This window comes from Caretta caretta, chromosome 12 (genome assembly GCF_965140235.1).
Source record: "Caretta caretta isolate rCarCar2 chromosome 12, rCarCar1.hap1, whole genome shotgun sequence".
In the NCBI taxonomy this organism is placed as follows: domain Eukaryota; kingdom Metazoa; phylum Chordata; order Testudines; family Cheloniidae; genus Caretta; species Caretta caretta.
In genome coordinates, this window is record NC_134217.1 from 36,112,758 (window position 1) to 36,134,837 (window position 22,080).

Sequence of the window (22,080 nt, forward strand, 5' to 3'; positions counted from 1 at the left end):
GATGAAAGCTTTTAGTTTAACTGAATTATACTTTTTACAGATTTCCAGGAGGTGATGGCTAATTTTTCCAAATGTTTGTTTCCTATTAAAAACTAGGTGAAGCTACATTGAGTCTTATTAGAACACTAATAATTTAATCTGTTGATCTCATTAACTTATTCAACAACATAAAAATATTCATAACATTTTAACCTCAGATTTATTGAGAGAAAAATATCCATAATGCCAAGTGAGCCCTAGTCCTATCTAAGCTTCCTCCCTACATTGATCAACTTACTCCACATTTTAACTGTCAGATCAACAAACTCTGGTAAGTGTTACTGCCTATCAGTTTATACCAACAAGTCTTAACTATGAGTCAGATTTTGAAGACTGCCATAAATACTTTTGAAAACCTTAACTTTTCTATTCATTAAAAGCAGAAGATTTTCTTACCACACCACCTGGAATCAAACAACTTTTACAAAGTTACCTAGATTTGATAATATAACTAGGAAACAAACGAAGTTACAAAACAAAATAGGCATTTTAATGATCTTCTATAATGGACTTGAATAGTAAATATTTAACAAGTGACCCTACACTTCCCATTTGTCTTCCTTTCCCTTGAATTTTCAACTGTTTCTGCTTTGTTTTTCACTCAGTTCAAGGCTTGTTTATGATACCATAAAAGAACAAAAGACTGGAGATTGAGACCAACCTCTGCTTCAATCAATTTCAAGATTTGCAACAAAAAGAACTATCCTAGCAGCAGGAGATAGACCCTACCTATCTATAAAAGAGAATTCACAGTTGCTCACCTTATTCTCTGCAACTGACTAAACATGAGAGAATGACCCAATTTCAAGTAATAATCATATACTTACAGGATCAGTTAGCATAGTTCTCAGGTGAGACGAGAGAGCTAGCACTGCCAAACAGTTAAAAAGAACACCATTGATCACAGAGTACCAAAAGTCTTTGGAAGGCAGCAACATGACAAAAGTCACTACGAAGTCTGCATACACAACCAGAAACCACGTCATGACAGCACAGACCATGCCACAGCCATCACGGATGAACCAAACCCTGTCTGCCATATCGGCTTCCGATGAAGAAGAATCATAGCTGTCATTTTCAGCAAGGAGGGGATGGTGCTCAATGTCACGGAATCTGTGCCCCGATGACTGCATGGTTTTCCAGACTTGCCCTGAAGAAAGATGGTGAGACTATGTTTATGCACAAATAATCCATGAAAAATAGAGGTCAACTTTTATTTTTATGACATGATAAGCAAAACAAGCGATTGAGAATTCACATTCTATGACTGTTTCAAGCTGGATTGTTTCTGTAAGTAATTGAGGACACTCATTTAGAAGTCCTTAGCTGCAATTTTGTAAGTTGTTTATTGAAAACTTATTTCTAAAAATATTTACTCTGATTGCAAGACATCTGTAATTTTGCAAGTTTCATCTCTCCTCATGCACAGTCAGTACTGATGACAGAATATATACACTTCTGGTATATGCAATCAGTTATTTAAAAAGTTTACAAAAGAATAAGGAGATTTATATAATCAGTATGAGCCACTTGTGTGTGTGTGTAATACACACATTACTAAAGAGAAAAAATTCAGGGAGGAGTTTTCTAATTTGCATGAATATAAAAAGAAGCTTTAATATTCCTTTTGGATAATCTTTCACTTGACTAAGGTTAGTTCTACCTGTGATTTACAATTCTGGATGCTACAAGGACGGTAAGAGGACAAGCCGATTTTAGTAGACTGGCCCAAGATTAAAACCATATAATCTATTTAAAAACAAAATACACAGTGCATGGAAAATTAAGGAAAATAAAGGAACTCCTCACTTAATTCTGTAGTTATGTTCCTGAAAAATGCGACTTTAAGCGAAACGATATTAAGCGAATCCAATTTCTCCATAAGACTTAATGTAAATGAGGGGGTTAGGTTCCATGGAAATTTTTTTCACCAGACAAAAGACTATATATACAAACACAGTGTAAGTTTTAAACAAACAATTTAATACTGGTACACAGTGATGATGATCGTGAAACTTGGCTGAGGAGTCAGAGGGTGGGATTTTCCCAGGGAATGTCTTACTGCTAAATGATGAACTACCAATTGGCTGACCCCTCAAGGTTTAACTCTCACACTCTACAAAGCAGCAGGAAAGGAGGGAGGGCAGACAGACACACACCCTGAGAGATAGAGATGTGCATTTCCACTTTAAGTATGAAGAGTGGGGTCAGAAGTACACTGCCTTGTTAATTAGATCAGCAAGCTGAGACCAGACCGCAGCTGCACCTTCTGCCTAAGGCAGCAGCTCCCTTCATTGGTCCATGTGTCCCCCCTGCTCTATGGAAGATGAGGTAAGCGGGGTGCAGGAGCAAGGGGGAGGGGGACACCCTGACATTAGCCCCCCCTTCTTCCCCTCCCTCCCACACAGCAAGCAGGAGTCTTGGGGAGCAGCTCCAAGGCAGAGGCAGCACATGGCAGTGGGGGAAGGGACAGCTGAACTGCCGGCAACTGATAGCCTGCTGAGCAGCTGCTGCACAGGGAACTGAGAGCGGAGAGCTGGTAGGGGGGCTGCCCGTCCACCCTGGTTCCGTCCACCCTGGTTCCAACCACCCACCAGCTCACTGCAACGGGCTGCTCTTCCTGCAAGCAGTGGACAAAGCACAACTTTAAAGGCGCATGTTCCCGAATTGATCAGCAACGTAACAACGAAATGACGTTAAGTGAGGCGTTTCTGTACGCAGACTGGAGATTTATGTACAAATTTGTCATACCTTCCGGTGGCAAAATCTAGTTGTGTGTGTAAAATCGTGAGGCTGGTTTTCTTTGAGGCATTTCCCCCCCATTTAAAAATATCAGTAATTTAAATACCAATTCCCTTATTTGACCAGTTTTCAGAGGAACAGCCGTGTTAGTCTGTATTCGCAAAAAGAAAAGGAGTACTTGTGGCACCTTAGAGACTAACCAATTTATTTGAGCATGAGCTTTCGTGAGCCACAGCTCACTTCATCAGATGTATACCGTATATATAAACTGCAGTTTCCACGGTATACATCTGATGAAGTGAGCTGTGGCTCACGAAAGCTCATGCTCAAATAAATTGGTTAGTCTCTAAGGTGCCACAAGTACTCCTTTTCTTATTTGACCAATTACTTTAAAAGGAGGGGAAGTATATTGATTTTAATTTAATTTTTCTGGAACCACGGCAAGTTTGAGTTGAGGAGGAATCTTTAATCCATATTTTTCAGAAGCGTTTTAAATATGAAGAGATTTCTGCCACCCGTCCAGTACAAATAGCGAGAAAAGGGTTGGGGAGAGATGCATTGTCTTTTTTGCTGCCTTTACACTACAATAGAGAAAAGCTTAAAGAAGTATGAACTCGCCCATGTTCATATACAGTGGCACATTACTATGGATTAAAACCCCCAAAACCTGGAAGGGACATAAATCCTCATGCTTCAGGGTATAAACCTGATCAACCAAGGTGATTAGAAAGAACCTTCCTCTACAAGCAGATAATTCCAAAATCTCCCACTTTAGGGTTTCCTCATATCTTCCTCTGAAACATGACCGCTGTCTGAGATAGTATAGTGGATTAAATAGACCATTGTTCTGACCCAGAATGGTAATTCCTATGAATATCCTTTTTGCTCGGATACCAGAAACACTATGCTTGTCTGGGCAGTTTCACATTCCTTTCCAACAGTGACAATAGTTAACTTGCAGAAACATAAGTGAAACTTCATGGCTTGAGCAGGTGTAATCAGATTCTCCTGCTTTGGAGCAAAGGAAAGAAAATTTTCCTGCTATTTTGTGTCGTACTTAAAATCAAAACTGCAAACCACTTTAAAGTACTTTTTCTAGTCATAACAAAGTAACTGCAGACTCTGCAGAAAAGGCCAATCTATTAAGCAGAGGGTAACAACTTAGAACCCAAAAGGTTTTCGTTGCTTGTTCAGAGGATTAAATAAAACAAGGCGCACAGCTACACAATTCCAGAAAGTAAAAACTGTGATACTCTACAACAAATCGTAATACTCATTTATTTCCTGATGTTTTATGAAATGTTAGCATTAAGAATGAATAATCATCTACCATAAGCAGTCAAACAACAGGTGTGTTTATTGCTTCCTTCTTGATGCCTTGAAATACACCTAACTTCTGAAACAGGAGAGGAGACTGCAGTATTGAAATTCCATGCATGCTTAATGTTATTCCAGGGGAAATAAAATAAAATGAAGTGACCTGTAAAGTCTCCTCAAATCATTTAATGCTTTTTCCTAGTTCAGGTAAGCTATTTCGAGTGCTCTAGCTTGTACCCTGGAAGGGCTCTTAGTTTAAAGTGGCTAATGATTAAGTCTGTGCTGGTAAATCATTTATAAAGGGAGCATGGGCTACTCCAGAATGTGAAGGACCGCAATGTTTTCATCTGATGACAATACTTTAGGCATCACTGTCGACACAGGAACAGGAACAGCTTCAGACTTGTAGCTTGTCTACATGCACATGGCACCGGTTTAACTAAAGGCACGATGATGCACTAATTTAGTTAAACCGGTATGACTCTACGGTGTAAAAAATTCTTAGCAGCTGTCTTAGTAAAAAAGGAAGAAAAACAGTGGAGGGGATGATGTAGTCTTACACAGAATAAATGGTGTTTCCCAGAAAAAACTGCTATAGGCCATGAAGCAGTAATTCCGATCAGTTCACATGGTAAGTTAGCAGGAAGGCCAAGGGCTGCTCGTCACACAAACAGCTATAGGCAAATAAAACCCCTGTATGAATTATGCTCAGCAATTTTCTAAGTAGCAATTTAATCTTGCAGACAGATGTACTCCCTGCTATTCACATTACCTATTTTTGTCTTTCAAAACAGTACTTAGTAGACTAGAATATTTTCACACCATGAAACAAAAATGGATATCAAACCAACATTCATTTCCTCAGAGTAGTTGGTTGCATCACAGCCCTAATGGTAAATATGAGGTTTTTATATGGGCTATATTTTTGTCTTGTTGACTTGCCAAACATCATTTTTCTCCTTGCATTAAAATGGGGCCTACTGCTTTTCAGTCCTGACTAATGGGGGCTTTGCCATACTGAACTACAGCTGTTGACTCCCATGAACCTGCTGAGTCATCATATTGCCAATGAAATTTGACAGGATGGTTTCTCAGGTCCAGCGTGGACTTTCTGGAGAGAAATATCAAAAACCTGACCATTTCAATCTGAAAAGGGATGTTTTGATACAGCTCTGTTTTGTGAAAACATTCCAAAGGTTTTGTTTTCATTCCAACGTGGAATGAAAACGAAGTTCAAAAACTTGAACATTCTTGTAAAACAGAATTTTTTCCAGCCACCTATAACTAGCAGTGTGAAATGGTAGAATCAAAGTTTTATCAACAAACAGGAGACAGATTACAGTCTGAACACAAAGTTCCAAGAATAGCATGCAATCCTAGAAGTACACTCAGTCCTAAAATTGCTATTGATTCTGTACTAGTAAAGGGCATATCTGAGAGAAACTTGAAAGCACTATATTGATTGGTGACAGCTGAGCAGATGTCTCCAGTATTTTTTCTGCGCTAATGGTAGACTCCATATGACCACTGGGATTTATGGTATTTTAGGTCATACCTCAAAACCTTGAGTATATGTACTGCTTTATTAATCCAAAATTATAATCTACAATGCCTACATTTACCAGTTAATTTCTAAGGGATTCACACTTGTGATAGCTGTCAGACAAAGTTACACAAATATATGCATCTTTCGTATACTTTTCACCATTTTTCTAGTCTTTATTACTAATTCTTAGCTGTCCTAATTAAAAATGTTCCATCTACTCCCTCCCTCTGACTCTAGTGTCGGATTGCTAAATCAAAGACTTACTCATTCCCAGGACAGACACTATTAACATATTGTAACTATGATTTAGAGTAGCTAAATTAAATTTATTCCATCAAAGTAAAGTGTTCTTAAATCATAGCAACAGTAAATCATGAAGCTATTGGTCAAGTAAATTCTTTTTTGTACAAAAGTCCTCTCTCATTTGAATGTAATACATTAACAATGCTCCTAGTTACAAACAGTAAAGACAGTTGCCGTCTAGAAAATGCCTTGGGAAAACAAACTTTATTTCTCCAATATAATTCATGCTTAAATTAACCTGATTAGGAAAGGTGTATTTCTTTCTAGTGTTTAATATTCAGTGACAATTCCAATGCATCCGATGAAGTGGTCTGTAGCCAACGAAAGCTTATGCTCTAATAAATTTGTTAGTCTCTAAGGTGCCACAAGTACTCCTGTTCTTTTTGTGGATACAGATTAACATGGCTGCTACCCTAAACAATTCCGAATGATTTCACCTTTGAGTTACCAGATTAAAAACAAATGTTGTTAATTTTTGTACAGTTAATACTGCAGCCCCATGCACATATGCCCACTAGCATCACTAGGAATTTAGGATTCTAAATTGCTGCTCAGGATCAAGCTTTTACCTCTCTTTTGGAGCTGTAATATGAAGTTTTAAATAGACTATATGACTGACAACTGGAATTTAAGTTAAGAAAACAAAAATGACTTCCCGGGAAAGCAAGAAAAGACTATACACAAGGATTACTTACGGAAATACATCTTTCAAGCATCTTTACAAAGGAATATATTACAAGGAAGTAACACGTAATTTGCAGGGAGCAAAGCTTTCAGACTTGGGGTTGAACCTCAACATGGCACAAAGAACTGAAGGCAAAACAAACTTTATAAGACAGCAACAGGATAACGACATAATCCATTATGTCAGGAAGTTTACCCATCAATAATGGCGTAGAGATGCAACAGCTTTTGGAACCTGTTGCACACAAATTAAAGTAGCAAAAGTCAGTAAAACTCAAAGGGCTTGTAAATGGGCATGTTGACTCAGAAATGAGAAGTCATCCATAAATATCTTTCAGCTGGAGCAAGGCTTTAGCAGCATAAAAAAATCAAACAAAAACATACAAAAAAAATTCCCAACCAAGGGTTCACCCAGCCCATTGTATTTCAAGACAAATGAGAGCTTTAGAGATTGATTCTTTTAATATTTTAACTACTTTAGCTTTAGACCCTTTCATTTTCAAGTTACTGTATTTTGTTTATGTTTAACAACTGTATTAAAGACAAACATAGCCTAGGTTAAAGTTTCAGCATAATACAAAACCCAACATACCTAACAAATGCTGTGTGTGTTATTCTGACATCATGCCCTTCCTTCAGGCTTCTAAGATGTACATAGTTGTATCTGATGTAATCTGAAAAGACAGTCAAAAACTGGTTAGAACTGCACTGTTGCTTCGGGGAAATAGTTTTAAGTATGCATAATCTATTACAACTGAAGGACTTTGGAAGTGTAAGAAGTATAGTATGCAAACCTATATCAATTATGAAGTAATTTTAGGACTGATCAGTCATGGAATCAATATATAGAACCCTACAACGGGAACTGTGTTGACTATCTAACTGAAGTAAACAATTAACAAAGTCTGTTCTGCTATGCAATTCTTCAATTTTTCTAGACAGACCAGATACGCATACTTTAAACATGATCTATTCCTCCATCATTTCTCTGTCAAGTTTTATTCTTGTTTGGTGAAAATATAAGATAGAGTGTTAAAGGGCTTCAGCCTCCAGAAAGTAATAGTCAATCCATTCTTGTTAGAGCTCTCAAGAAGGCATTTGGTAACAGCTGGGTAAGGCAAGCATATTCTCTATTTTATGTTATCAAAGGGTAAGTTACTATGTAAGTTTAGAACTATTTCCTACCCTAATGATCAATGCCCCCTTTATGGTTAATCTGAAAATAAAACAAATTATTCAAACCTATTTATTCAAAGCAGTCAGTATAATAAATGCAAAAGTTTATGCTAATGAAAATTTAAACAAAAGAGATTCTCTTAACTATGGTAATTAGCCACATTGGTAAATATGTATCTTAATATTCAATATATGCTCGACAAAAAAAAAATCGACATTGCAATCAAAATCTCAATGGTTTCATTGTTTGATTTGAGTTTAAATGTACATGTTGCAAGACAGAAGAAAATGGACTCTACTAGGTACTTTTTGAAGCTATGTGCTACTATTAACTAACAGTGCACTACAGATCACCAGTGGTCCAGTTTGAGACACGCCACCTTAGTATATTACTTTTTATACTTAATCTGTAGAATAAAAACAGTGAGGAGATGCTGAGTAAAAATATCTATAGCATCCTTAACTCAGTTCTGTTGGGTGCAAGTACCAATTACCGTACATATGGCTTGCAGTTAAACACCTTTAGGTTACCATCAAAGGTTATTAATTGTCTTGTTTTTTGTTTTAAAAAAAGACAACTAATAGTAATAAGAATTCTTAAATTAATTTTTGCTATGTCCTTATAGTATGGGTTCAGCCAAGAGAAATCTGAGAAGTTTAGAAAAGCAACTAAGTTTATTTCTGAACAGTTTAGTCCACAGCACCCACTTTAAGCTTCCTGACACGGCAGTTATACCATTTAATTTGGAAGCTTCAGCTTCATAAGTCTTGGTAGTAACAAATATTCTACCTATTCACCAGCTTTATCAAATGTTAAGCCACCACCTATTTTCAGTGAAAGAATTCCAGTAAAACTAGCCCCTGTTCCAAAATAGCCATTCCTTATTAAGCCAGTTTTTGTAACACATTACATAGAATTTCTCATATTTTCATCAATATTTTCTTGTATTATTAAAAATGAAAACACAAGCCACTAGATTTCCAGGAGAAACAGGAAGCGACAGCTTTCAAGTTCTACCCCTCTTTCTTCACAAGTTTGTGTATTCCTCTGAAAGTCTGAAAGCTAAGCAGAAGTTTAACTGTATGGGATTACTGGATTTTTTGTTTTGCCTATATACTTATTTTTTTATATTTGTTATACTAATTCTCTCAATTTATATTTACTAAATATTAATTAGTGTGAAAGAGACGATTGTTGAGGTAATATCTCTTACTGGACCAACTTGTGTTGGTGGGAGATACAAGCTTTTGAGCTATACAGAGCTCTTCTTCAGGTCTGGGAAAAGATATTACCTCAGTTACCTTGTGTCATTTAAACCATGAGAACAACACTGTTAAAACACTGCAAACTAGTTATTACTGTGACCATCAGCTTGCTGCAAAGTAACATGTAAACATAAGTAGATGTTGATAAGGAGAATGCTGGTTAAGTGAATCACATGATCATCTAAGGTTACCCACATTATCAATAGTTTCCAATCTAAACTTCCATTTTTCATAAATCTAAAAAGATAGACATTGGTGCAAAGATGCCACATCCCAAATCTTTGGGGGTGAAACTTTTAAAAATACTATATCTACATTTACATTATTAAAACTTAGTTCCTTGAATGAGAGATTACCATAAGAACCATGTTCCCTAACTTCTCCATCACAATTGCGCAACATCAACGGCTGCTTATGTGGAAGAATGATAACAGTTGTGTATTTGTAACTGTAATGCGTTTTGTCCTTTCTGGAAAAAACAAAAAACCCACTATCTCCCTGGCCTATCTGTTCTGCTGGCTCACTATATTTGGTCCCTTGCTCCCCTGGTATAGTCCTCTTCCAGTGGGAGAATTAGTGTTTGGAAAGCACACAGAAGATATAAAGTGCTAAGGGTTCTAATAGGGTTGTCTGCAGCTTTGCCCAGGACTATAGATTTGTTTACCCCAGTGTGTGTGTCACAACATGTGATTTTCAGTCAGCCAGTGCTCTTCACACATTCTGAGTACACAGTTCAAGAAATTAAATATTCTGCCTTAAACTAAAATTAAGCTTTAGTCCAAACAACATTTTCTTCTCAAAATCCTCAAAATCTTTATCATGTCAGAAAAAACAGATGCACAGTATGTTCCATGAATGATAACCATTTGCACAAATGATTAATTGAAACTGGATTCCAGTTTGGTTACCCGTTTTAGCACATCTGAGATTTTCCCTTGGAATATACCATCTATCATATAATTTGTATCCCATTGTTTAGTGAAATGCTGTAAACCCAAATTGCAGACATATTACCAGAATAACAATGACATTAAGTCAAATGACTCCCAGGCTCCTTAGTCAGGGATTACAAAATAAAAGCTACTTTTAACAACGTTATTGCAGATTAAGCCACAATGTAATAACATTTAAAATTAATAATCACAAAAAATGTGTTATTACACAAATGACTATTCCAACTACTTAAAAACCTTAAGATTTTCCAACAGCACTGAGCCAGGTCTCCAATTTCCTTACATACAAATAGTTGCTGGCTAACTCCTTTACTCCCTCACATCCTGCTTCTGCAAGACTGCAGCACTATTTAATATCAGATACTGCATCAAGGTAGTCCTCAAGAACTTTCTTCCAATAAGAGCAGAAAGGGGTTTTGGGAAAACGAAGGGGGATAACTAGTATGTCCCAACCTGTGTATGTGTTATTCACTAAAGTAAAAAAAAAAAAAAAAGCATGATTTACGACCAACTTTAGCAGGGAAGACTTTTTTTTTTTTAATATATATATAAGAAATAGCATCATTCTGGAAAGTCCAGTCACTGGGATCTTACAGTAACATGAAAAAAACTCAATATACAAATAAGATTAAAAATACTTCAGCAATCAAAGTTTATTTTCTGTTTTAGGTTTCCTTTTAAGTTACACAGTGAACAGTTTTTATTTTAAATAAAATTCATGGTGTGGTTGCACGCTGCAAATGAAAAACCTATTTCAACATTTCTACTTAATAGTTGGTGCTAACAACTCCACCAATAGATCTCTGAAGGGAAGCCAAGACGTGCAGTATTATAACACAATAGTAACACTCTGACAGGTCAATTTGTAAAGCTTAAATGTGATTTACTTAAAGCCACCCGAGTCTTAAGACAAAGTTACCTACAAAGCACAGGATTGGTGCAACAGACTTTTAGCTAACTGAAAGCAACAGATTGCCTTTGAAAGGTCAAAATTTTAAACGCTGCAGTAATTCATACCTGAAGGAACGTGATACTGCACACAATTCCATAGGAGGTATGGACAGCAGATAGCAGCTGTCTGACATTGATAAAACTCACCTTCACAATGGTACACACGTGATCCTGATCCTCAAGCTGTCAGACAAAGCTAAGGCATCATATAAAATCTCTCTGTGCAGAGAGGTTAAGTTACGAAGACAGAATCAGTGGCTACTTTAGTAGAAGAATAAGTCCCTTTTCATTATACCTCTGTAAGACTCAGAAAAGACCCTTTGTTAAAAAAAAATCAGCTCTGGCTGGCTCTAGCAACTGTTCAGCACGTGACTCACCTATTATTGTGTATTTACTCCACATATCCAATATTCAAGGTCACACTGTAACAGCCTAAGCAGTAACAGAATAACTTCGTTTTCTGCAACTGAATTTCAAAAAGGATTCTCTCTCCCCTCCCCATGTGACCCTTATATAAATGATCATCTCTGTGAGCTACAGCTCACAAAAGCTTATGCTCAAATAAATTTGTTAGTCTCTAAGGTGCCACAAGTACTCCTTTTCTTCTTGCAAATACAGACTAACACGGCTGTTACTCTGAAACATATCTGAGAGCAAGAGGTGAATTTTGGTAAGAGTGTATATTTACACAGTACAATTTAGAGAATTATTCTAAAGTCCCGTATTATGCTTGTCTCTGCTTATCATCACTTCATATTATTTCACTCTACAGCAGGTACATGCATTTGAGTAAAGAAATACTGGAAGTTTCCCCTTTTATCTTTAAAAAGGAAATGTTTCCTCACCCCCCAACCTTCTAAAAAGCAACATAGTTAAACATCGCTGATTTAAAAAATGGCTACTTCAGCTGTACCAAGACCACTGAAAGCTTCATCACGTGACTGCACATGCCTCTATGTTGGTAACCCCTTACAAATGCCACTAAGACATGCCATCAAGAATTCTGAACAGACAATTAAGCAAAACGAAGCTAGAATCATCATATAGCATTTCTTAGGTATTTATAAATATCACCTATTAGCAACAAACTGGTAACTTTACAATACAAAATTAGCTTTAAGTTTATATAAATCTCTGCATATCTTGTCCCTGAAATGGTTCAGTGAAGTCTGTTAAACCTTGACAGAGGAATTGCCTACGTGGTGCGTTAGTCTGCACAAGCAAAGATGTAAATTCTAATGCACACTAGCATGTCACGCACTAACTGCCCCATGTGGACTCTACTTGCAAGCATTAAAAATTCCCTACTGCATGTTAATGTAGTCTCATTTCAAAACAGTACTACATTAATATATACCAGGGAACTTTTATTGCACTAATTGGGCTGTGTGGATCCTGCTGACATGCATGATATGCTGGTGTGCATTAGAATTTACATGCCTCCTGGTGCGCACTAAGGAATCACGTAGACAAGCCCTAAGGCCACGTCTACACGGCGGGTAGTGATCGATCTATCGGGGATCAATTTATCTTTCTAGTCTAGATGCAATAAATCAACCCCCGATCGCTCTGCCGTCGACTCTGGAACTCCACCACGGCAAGAGGCAGAATCGGAGTTGACGGGGGAGCGGCGGCCGTCGTCCCGCACCGTGAGGACAGAAAGTAAGTGATTCTAAGTCGATCTAAGATGTGTTGACTTCAGCTAGGCTGTTCTTGTACTGAAGTTGCATATCTTAGATCGATCCCCGCCCCCAGTGTAGACCAGGCCTAAGATACAACTTCCACTGCACCCTGAACTGTACTAAACTGGCTCTGGCAGGCAGGGATGTGGGATTTCTAAGTACACTGCCACTGATTCCACAAAATCCAGCATCAAAACAAATAGTAAAAGCAACCCAGAAGTTATGACAGGTGGAAGTTAGGGTATCCCACAGTCTGCTTTCACATATACCAAAGATTCAGGTAGGCACTGGCCTGGACAAAATAGAGCAAGTGCAAAGGTGTCATATAGTATGCAGGGATAGCTTAAGAATCAGGAATGCCTGACAGCCTCCCTGCTCCAGATAGTCAATTTCTCTTCCTTTTATAACTCTTACCCAAGAAGAGGAAAATTCATTGTGTGCTTCTATTGCTACACCTAGGCGAAACATGGAGTCCCAAGTTGAGTTTTTCATAGGTCTGCAGATGCCATGGTAAGTTTAAGATGCGATTTTAAATCTATGAACATCTCATCTCCTACCTTTCCCTCCTCTCATTCCATATCCAAAGCCCTGTCTAAGCACCTGTCAACTTCCTTCTCCTGAATATCATTCAGCCTAACCATTCCCTGAAACACTGATTACTGTAACCTCTTCCTTTCTGGCCTCTCAACTTTTTCCAGACTGTCCAAATGCCATTGATAGACATCTTTCATTTCCCTGTGCTCTGCCCACATCATCCATCCCCCTATGTCACCTCTTTATCTTCACCCCACACCACAGAGTCCTATAAAAATCTAACTTTCATTTCTCTCTCTGCCTCTGTCTCCCTACTCCACTTTTCCTCCCAATGCTCTCTTAGGCCCAGATCGACAAAAGTATTTAGGTTCCTAATTTCCACTGATTTCATTAGAAGTTAGGAGCCTAAATACCTTTGTGGATCTGGGCCTCGATCCCTTTGGCTTACCCAGGCTCCTTTCCCACCTGCCTGCTCCATACCTTCTTCCGTGCTGTCCCCTATGTCTGGTCTAGTATTCCTCTCCTCTCTCCACCTTAAACCACTTCAGGCAATCTCTCCTTCCTCCTTATAAATATTCTCTTCACTAAGCTGTTTTCCTGGCCTACTGCATTTGCCTTGTCTTATTAGACTAACTTATTTGAAGCAGGGAATGTGTCTTCATGTACATAAACTACTAAACAAATGATTGTTAAAAAACTGTGTTATCAGCTCAGCACAGAAGGGCACAAAACCCCTCAACTCCTACTGAAGTCAATGAAAGTTAAGAGCACCCAGGACATCACAGGATGAGGCCTTTAACTTTTTTTAAAAAAAGACCTTCAAGATGTTTCCACTACCACACAAGAAAGAGTAAAATGTGGCTGTGTTGTAAAGTTATAATATATTCCTAATGAAAATATTTTATATTTAGAAATGACAAAAATCTGCTGACAGCAGTAGTCTTCTAACCACTATGTTCTTTCTCCTGCTTCTGAATCTAAAACAGTCCATCCTTATAAAGAATACTAAACAATACAATTCACTACCAAAGAAGCATATGATTTACTAACACAGCTATCTGGAAGTTTTTTCCATTAAAACATTTTTTGTAAGATTACCATTAGATGGTCACAAGGTTGTCACCCCTCATTATATAAACTACAGCTCTGAGATACCTGCATAAAAACAAGTATTGAGAATGCGTCTCCATAAAGATACATTGCTATCATTGAGATACATTCATTTATTATCATGCTAAAAATATTGTTGTTTCATTAAGTCCGTCTACCCCCACAACTTTTCAGAATTTAGATTTGCCATTGTCAAATCCTCGCTTAGGCATTAGCCAGAAGATGTGACCTACTCACTGCCTGTGCTCAAAGTCAACACAGGATTTGGGATGGCTGAAACTCCTGAAGTTCCACACTTATAGCAGTTTAGGTTTAAGACACAGGGCTCAATTCTCCACTAACTTGCACCTTTTATAGCAATCTTACTCCTGTGTAAAGTAAGCGCAAAGTGGGTGTAATATGCTACCTTTCTGTTTTGGTAGCTCTTTACACAGGTAAAAGTACTAGCCAAGGCGTAAGGCAGTTGAGAAACAGGCCCAGAATTGATAACCCACTGAAACAAATAGGCAGTTCACATTTCTAGCAAAATTTCAGTCCACTCTTCCACAGCTGGAGCTGGAAAACCCATGCAAAAAAAACATCCTCCAATAGGACCTCTATCACAACAGGGATTTGGCGGAAGGGGTAGCAGATTTGCCTCTGCATAGATCCACTAACCGATAAATGGTAGAAGTTCAAATAGTTGGGTTACATTAGAAAGGACAGAGCAGCTGGATAGAGGCGTTTACCCCGGAAGAACACAGCACAGACTACATCTCCGGGCTGTGCACTGGTGGTAGAATTTGTGCCTTAGCTGGTTCAGATCTCTATTTTTTCAGATTCAGGCAGACCCGACTCCCTCTGTTCCATTCCTGAGGGCTAGAAAGCTATTGCCTTTTTAAAAAAAGTTAAGTTCTGCACCAATGGCCAGGAAAAATTTCCCCACTTGCTACTAATAAGTTGATGTGTCAAGATCCTAAATTACAAGTTTTAATATATCTGCTCTATCATTTCCAAGTTTAATCAATTTAAGCTAAATCCTTACCATCATTTGAATGTGGTTTGCCATATTTACTGACTGTACTTTACAACACAACACATTTTTCTGTCAATTAATATGCCCCAGAAGTGATCTTTCCTTTCAGAACTCAATAAGTCAACAAAGATCAAAGCTGAACTATTTTCACAAGCCTGTCAAGTTATTCCATTGTCAGTATTAATCTAAACCACTGTGATAAGTGTTATTATTAAAAAAACCTCAACCATTTTGTCTTCTGAGCATGCCATACATGCAAAATCTGCTGGTTCTTTCCCATGCTTCACCAGCACCTCAGTTCCTAAATTGCTGTGTTATTATTAATTCATTCCCCTTGGGAGTAACCCAGGTAATGCCATCATAAAACACAGGTAAAAACTTTTTGATTCAAATACACACAGCACAAAGTATTTGAAATCAAAGTCAAAGTGAGCAAGTTAGAGAGACAGAACTGTAAGATGATTTGACATGCGCTTCTTCAATACAAAGGGTTGTCAGGTTCTGAACTCTAGTCTAAAGGGATTTTACGTCAGTTTTATGTAGTCATGAGTCACTAGGCCCCAGTGTTTTTCTACAAATCTGACAAATTAGATACATCATCCCCTGACTGAGCCAATATTTCAGAAGATCTTCTAAGCCTGTTATGAATGCACATAAGTAATCCCATTGAAGTCAACGGGACTACTTATGTGCTTGAAGCACATGCGTAAGCATTTGCAGGATCAGGGCATATGTTTATACATTCATATCTCCAGCAAACCACAGAAGAGTGATGAAGTCATGACTTGGGGTCTAGATACCATTGTACAGTGTATCCTACCCCAGTGTACAATAAGCAGGGCATCCCAGGGGTTATCCAACTTTATAGCGTAGCTCACATTATGATTTTATTGTGGACACCTCGCTTCCACTTGGATTATGTCCCTTTATTTGCATGCTCTTAATTTAATCTCCCCTTTTTATGTATTCTGTTCCTCCCAGATGGAAACAAAGAGGCAGCTCCATTTAAGAAGCTAGATCTCTGTGGCCCACCAATTTAAGCATTGCCCAGATAAATTTGAGAAACTGTGGAACAGAATGTGTGGTGCACCAAGAAATTGCAACAACTTCTTTGCCTACTTCAGCACTAGTGCATTGCTTAAGAGAAGTTTCAGATCTCTATTACTTACAGGGTAAGTACACTGAGGGGAAGTATATTGCCATTTTTATTAATTGTGATGCTAGAACTGTTTACTTCAAGTACTTTTATTTTTCAATTTAGACTGCAGCACCAGCATGAGATTAAAAGACTCAGAAACTAATTTCTTATTCAATGGCTGCAGAAACTGAGAATATAATTGATTTTATCCAGTACACTCAACCAGCCAAAGAGAGCAGCAAATCCCAGCTCTGACACACACACAAACATACACTGTTCATTGCAGTCACCAATAATGGGATTTTGAGAATGGATTTGGGGGTGGGGGTGGAGCGAAAAGTTGGTTCTGTCTGATATTTTATTGATTAAACTCTGCTCCCTCCTGGTCTGACCCTCTGATCGAATGAGATGCAGACACTGCCCTACGCTGAGCCGTGGGGAGGGAGAGGGCTCAGTGCCAAGGCATGTCCCAGCCTCCCCCCATAACAATGGAAGCAATAACAGAGCCCTGGCCAGCGATTAGGGAAGAGAACTCTAGAAGAGGAGCAACTTGTGCTGTGGGGGCAAGCCGTGAACCCCCAAAAATGGAGACCAAAAGCAAGTGGGGAAAGGAAAGTGAGCAGGGAGAGATGGGGGATGGCTAAGTGGGAGAGCGGAAACAGAAGGCAAGATAAGGAGGAAACACAGGGAGCACAGCAAGGCAGGGGAAGATGAGGGGGAGGGGGGTTGGGGCAGCAGAGCAAGGTGGAGCACGGCACAGCAGGGAGGGGACAAGAGCAGGGGCTGGGCGAGCAGAGCAGAGAGGAGACAAGAGGAGGGACTGGGGGGCAGAGCAAAGGGGGGGCAGAGCACAACAGGGAAGGGACAAGAGAAGGGGCTGGGGGGGGCAGAGCAGGGAGGAGAAAAGAGGAGGGGCTGGGGAGCAGAGCAAAGGGGGTCAGAGCACAGCAGGGGAGGGACAAGAGAAGGGGCTGGGGGGCAACGCAGGGAGGGGACAGGAGGGGCGGGCGGCGGCGGCATAAGTCGGGGGCAGATGGGCCAGGAGGATGCGCTGGGGGGCAGAGCACGGCGGCGGGGGGGAGGAGGATGCGCTGGGGGGCAGAGCACGGCGGCGGGGGGGGAGGAGGATGCGCTGGGGGGCAGAGCACGGCGGCGGGGGGGGAGGAGGATGCGCTGGGGGGCAGAGCACGGCGGCGGCGGCGGGCAGGAGGATGCGCTGGGGGGCAGAACACGGCGGCGGCGGCGGGCAGGAGGATGCGCTGGGGGGCAGAGCACGGCGGCGGCGGGCAGGAGGATGCGCTGGGGGGCAGAGCACGGCGGCGGCGGGCAGGAGGAGGATGCGCTGGGGGGCAGAGCACGGCGGCGGCGGGCAGGAGGATGCGCTGGGGGGCAGAGCACGGCGGCGGCGGGGGGGGGAGGAGGATGCGCTGGGGGGCAGAGCACGGCGGCGGCGGGCAGGAGGATGCGCTGGGGGGCAGAGCACGGCGGCGGGGGGGGGAGGAGGATGCGCTGGGGGGCAGAGCACGGAGGCGGCGGGCAGGAGGATGCGCTGGGGGGCAGAGCACGGAGGCGGCGGGCAGGAGGATGCGCTGGGGGGCAGAGCACGGCGGCGGGGGGGGGAGGGACTCTAGGGGGGCAGGGCGGAAGCCGGGAGGGTCCCTAAGGGAGACCCCGGGGCGCGGTACCGCCCCGGCCCCGCACTTACCGCAGCCAGGCCCCCAGCGCCGGGCCCCCGGCGGCTCAGAGAGCAGCGCGGAGCCCGGCCCCCCGGTCCTGCTGGCGCGGGGCGGCACGCGCCAGGGCCGAGCCCATCCCGGCGGGCGCCCCGGGCTCTGCGGGCAGCGACAGGAGCAGCGAACCCCGGAAACGCGGAGAGAGGGCGGTGCGGCCCCGCGCCGGAAGCGCGATTCCCCCGCATTGCGCCTGCGCCTCGGCCGCGCGGAGCTGACGGGAAGACGCATGCGTAACGCGGCCGGTTTCCAGCAGCGTCTCGGAAGTGCGCGTGCGCCCCCTGGCAGGCTGGCTGCGAGGCGGCGCGTAACTCTCCGGCGGGCGCGAGAGGCAAGAGGTAGGCACTGCGCATGCGCCCCAGCTGCCCAGTCTAAGCAACAGGATCTCGGCACAAAGGGGCGTGCCTCTAGAGCTTCTCACGAGCTATGGGCAGTGCCCTGCCCCGTGCAGCCCCTGCTGCACTGCTCTCGCCTCTTCCATCACACGGTTACCAGGAAACATTCCGGTGCAATACAGCTTGTTGCGTTAAATGCTCCAATGAGAAATGTCAGTGACAACAACCTTGCTCAGGATTAACATGCAACTGGTATGTGTGATCCTTCAGAGAGAACGGCTGTTTAAATTAGGACTCATTTCAGTGTTTGAGGTGTTCATCTATAGGCACCATTCTCAAATGCATGCTGTGGGTTCTAGCCCCAAGCACTTCTGCACCTGCACTCCCACCCATCCACCCTTACAAGGCAGCTGCTGGAGTTAAAATCAAGCGCAAAAGGCTGAGATAGGAGGAGTCCCTCTGCTAATACAGGTTGGAAAACAGAACCCAACCAAACCGCTTGATATTTATGCAGGATGGTTGTCATAACCGCTGGTGTTCCATTCAGCTTCAGGAAGCTGGTACAGGGTTGAAAAGATAAACTGGTGGTGTCAATGTTGCTGACGTTTAGCATCAACTAACATGCTAGCTGGTTGGAGTTACTTACTTGTAGCTGTCAAATCTTAGATATTGCCTGTTGCTGGACTCCTATTCCTCAGTGGGAACGGTGTAGGAAGCACAGACTGATTTGTCAGGCATGGCGACATTGCATAACCAGAGACCAGCAACTGATAGTTGCAGCAGCAGCAGCTAGCGCAGGGGAAAAAAAGCAAGCCAACAGTAAGGCTTCTTCCTTTCCTTCAGCATTTTTAGGCTAGTGTATTGGCTAGCTTCTCTCAGAAGCTTCTAGGCAAATCAGACCGTGTCACTCCACTTCTTAGGTTGCTGGTGTGACAGATGAGGAGATGCTCTGTAACAATCCAACAATGTGGAGAAATATGAAAACACTGTATGTGACCTGGTCAGTGAAGGGAAGTTGTTCCACATCAGCATATTGACCTAGCTTTATAAGGGGCTATGGGAAAAACAAGCAGTAAAACACAATAGCTATATAAAAGCAACTTCCCAGCTAATACTCCTGGGGGAAGCAGTTACAAGACAATGGCATCCTTCCATGCTCCAGGCCAAAGTGATACAGCTGTTCTGCCAGTGCTGGAACTAAAATGAAAGACTATAAACAGTTAAAAAAGGATACCCAGAAGTCACAGCCACAACATCAGCAGCTCATTCACCTGCACATCTACCAATGTGATATATACCATCATGTGCCAGCAGTGCCCCTCTGCCATGTACACTGGCCAAAACGGACAGTCTCTACGCAAAAGAATAAATGGACACAAATCTGACATCAGGAATTATAACATTCAAAAACCAGTAGGTCACTCCCTGGTCACTCAATAACAGACTTAAAAGTGGCAATTCTTCAACAAAAAACATCAAAAACAGACTCCAACATGAAACTGCTGAACTGGAATTAATTTGCAAACTGGACACCATCAAATTAGGCCTGAATAAGACTAGGAGTGGATGGGGTCATTACAAAACCTAATTTCCCCATACTAATTTCCCCCTACTGTTACTCACACCTTCTTGTCAACTGTTTGAAATGGGCCACCCTCGTTACCACTACAAAAGTGATTTTTCCTCCCTTGGTATTCTACAGTTAATTGAATTGTCTCATTAGACTGACCCCCACACTTGGTAAGGCAACTCCCATCCTTTCATGGGCTGTGTATTTATACCTGCTACTGTATTTTCCACTCCATGCATCTGATGAAGTGGGATGTAGTCCACGAAAGCTTATGTCCAAATAAATTTTGGAGTCTCCAAGGTGCCACAAGGACTCCTCGTTGTTTTAGTTAAAAACAAAAACACACTCGGGGTAGGGTTGGGCTGTCAATTGTCAAGAACTGTCCAAGGAGACCTCCTGATATAACCAGAGTCTCTGAAGAGGAAGTCTGAAAAAGCTGGGCTTTCCCAGGTCCAGGGAATGGTAAGGCTTAAGGAAAAGAAGGTATGAGTAGAGACAGGTTGTTTGTTTTGTTTTGTTTTTAAGATCTGTTTTCTCTTAAATGCTTTTGTTGCAAAATAAATAAAACATTGCTTTAAGAAGACTGCTTGGTTACTGAATACCAACAGCATTGCTCTTAGAGACAAGACGACTGCAGGTGCTGAACATAAATCAGACCTGATAAGGTCATCACGGTTGATCACAGGGGACTGCTCTGCAGCCCAAGGCATGGTCAGAGTGGGAGAATCACGTGATTCTATCCTAAAAGAGAGGGGACAGCTTGAGGCCCAAGGCCTGAGAAGGGTGTACTTGAATTGCCCAGGAGGGGTCAGAAGTGCAGTTAACAACTGTGACAGCTGGCATCATCAAATGGGAGTGGATTAGGTTACCTTTACACAAAGGAAAAACCTTCCTACTCCAGTAAATTTGGGGTAAGAAAGTCCATAGATCCAAAAATATACCTATTCAGTTGGTCCGTAGGTAGTTTGAGGCATTTGAGGTCATGGGTCAGTCCAAGGCATTATCTCCACCATCCTAAAGGTAGCAAAAAGTTGGAAATCCTATGAAGATGCTGATCATCCATGCATTCAGCCATGCACAGAGAGGGAGAGTTCCTGTTTTAAGGACAGATGCTTTTAACTTCCCCCTTGATATTTCAATACTCAGCATCAGACTTTGAACAGCATTTTTTTGACACAATGGGTGGTCAGAGTAAAGTCTTTTCCTCCTTAAAAAACACACTATTTGGGGGTTAAATTTTTATATGCAGGCCTATCTGCCTCACATTTTCTTTACACCTGAATCAACAGGAAGTCCCAGAACATTATTATTTGTATTACCATAGTGCCTAAGAGCTCTGGTCTACAGCATTGTACCCCCCTGTGCTAGGTGCTGTACAAACACAGGGGCGGGGGGGGGGGAGGAGAAGAGAGACAGTCCCTGCCCCCAAAAGCTTACAATCTAAATATAAAAGACGAGAGAAGTGATTGCAGACAGACAAAATAGGGGAGACCAAGGAAACAATGAGACAATATTGGCCTGAATGACAGTGCTCTCAACAGACCAGTAGCCCAACCATTACCAAGATTTTTGTAGGCCTCATGGCAAAGGAGAGATTCAAGGAGGGTTGTGAGGAAGGATAACGAAGACTAGTTTTGTGGATGTTTATGGGGAGTGCCTCCAAAGTATAAGGAGCAGCAGGGGAGAAAGCATGATGCTGCTTGTTTGAAAATATAACAAGCTGGATGGAGGCTGGCACCATGGGATGATCAAAGTGGGAACATGGGACTAAAAGAAACACTTTTAGAATATAGGTATTGCTAATGTGATAACCCACACCCACACTCCCGAAGGGCATGGTTTGAGGGTTCAGAGGATGGTCCAACCATTCAGTTTATTAGCACAGTACTATTGTCAGGAGCAAGAACAAGCCACCAGATGGTGCTAACTGTGAGCAATGCTTTCCTGTCCCTAGTGCCTGTTGGAATCATGCCTTGGCCCAGTGGATCT

General features: G+C 41.6%; 2 protein-coding genes across 2 annotated transcripts in view; one reads left to right on the top strand and one right to left on the bottom strand.

Moving 5' to 3' along the window:
- The window catches only part of ZDHHC7 (zDHHC palmitoyltransferase 7), a 40,338-nt gene extending 21,985 nt beyond the window's left edge, over window positions 1-18,353 (bottom strand). Inside the window, exons 1-3 of the mRNA XM_048870815.2 lie at window positions 18,162-18,353; window positions 7,224-7,305; window positions 867-1,189 (exon numbers count right to left, since the gene is read on the bottom strand). Coding sequence (XP_048726772.1) covers window positions 867-1,172 — 306 coding nt within the window. The 5' untranslated portion in view covers window positions 1,173-1,189; window positions 7,224-7,305; window positions 18,162-18,353. The remainder of the gene's footprint in view (window positions 1-866; window positions 1,190-7,223; window positions 7,306-18,161) is intronic.
- LOC125620756 (uncharacterized) overlaps window positions 2,300-22,080 on the top strand; it is a 68,459-nt gene continuing 48,678 nt past the window's right edge. The window contains exons 1-3 of the mRNA XM_075118452.1: window positions 2,300-2,370; window positions 12,516-12,639; window positions 16,300-16,490. The gene's annotated coding sequence lies outside the window, so the exon portion shown is untranslated. The remainder of the gene's footprint in view (window positions 2,371-12,515; window positions 12,640-16,299; window positions 16,491-22,080) is intronic.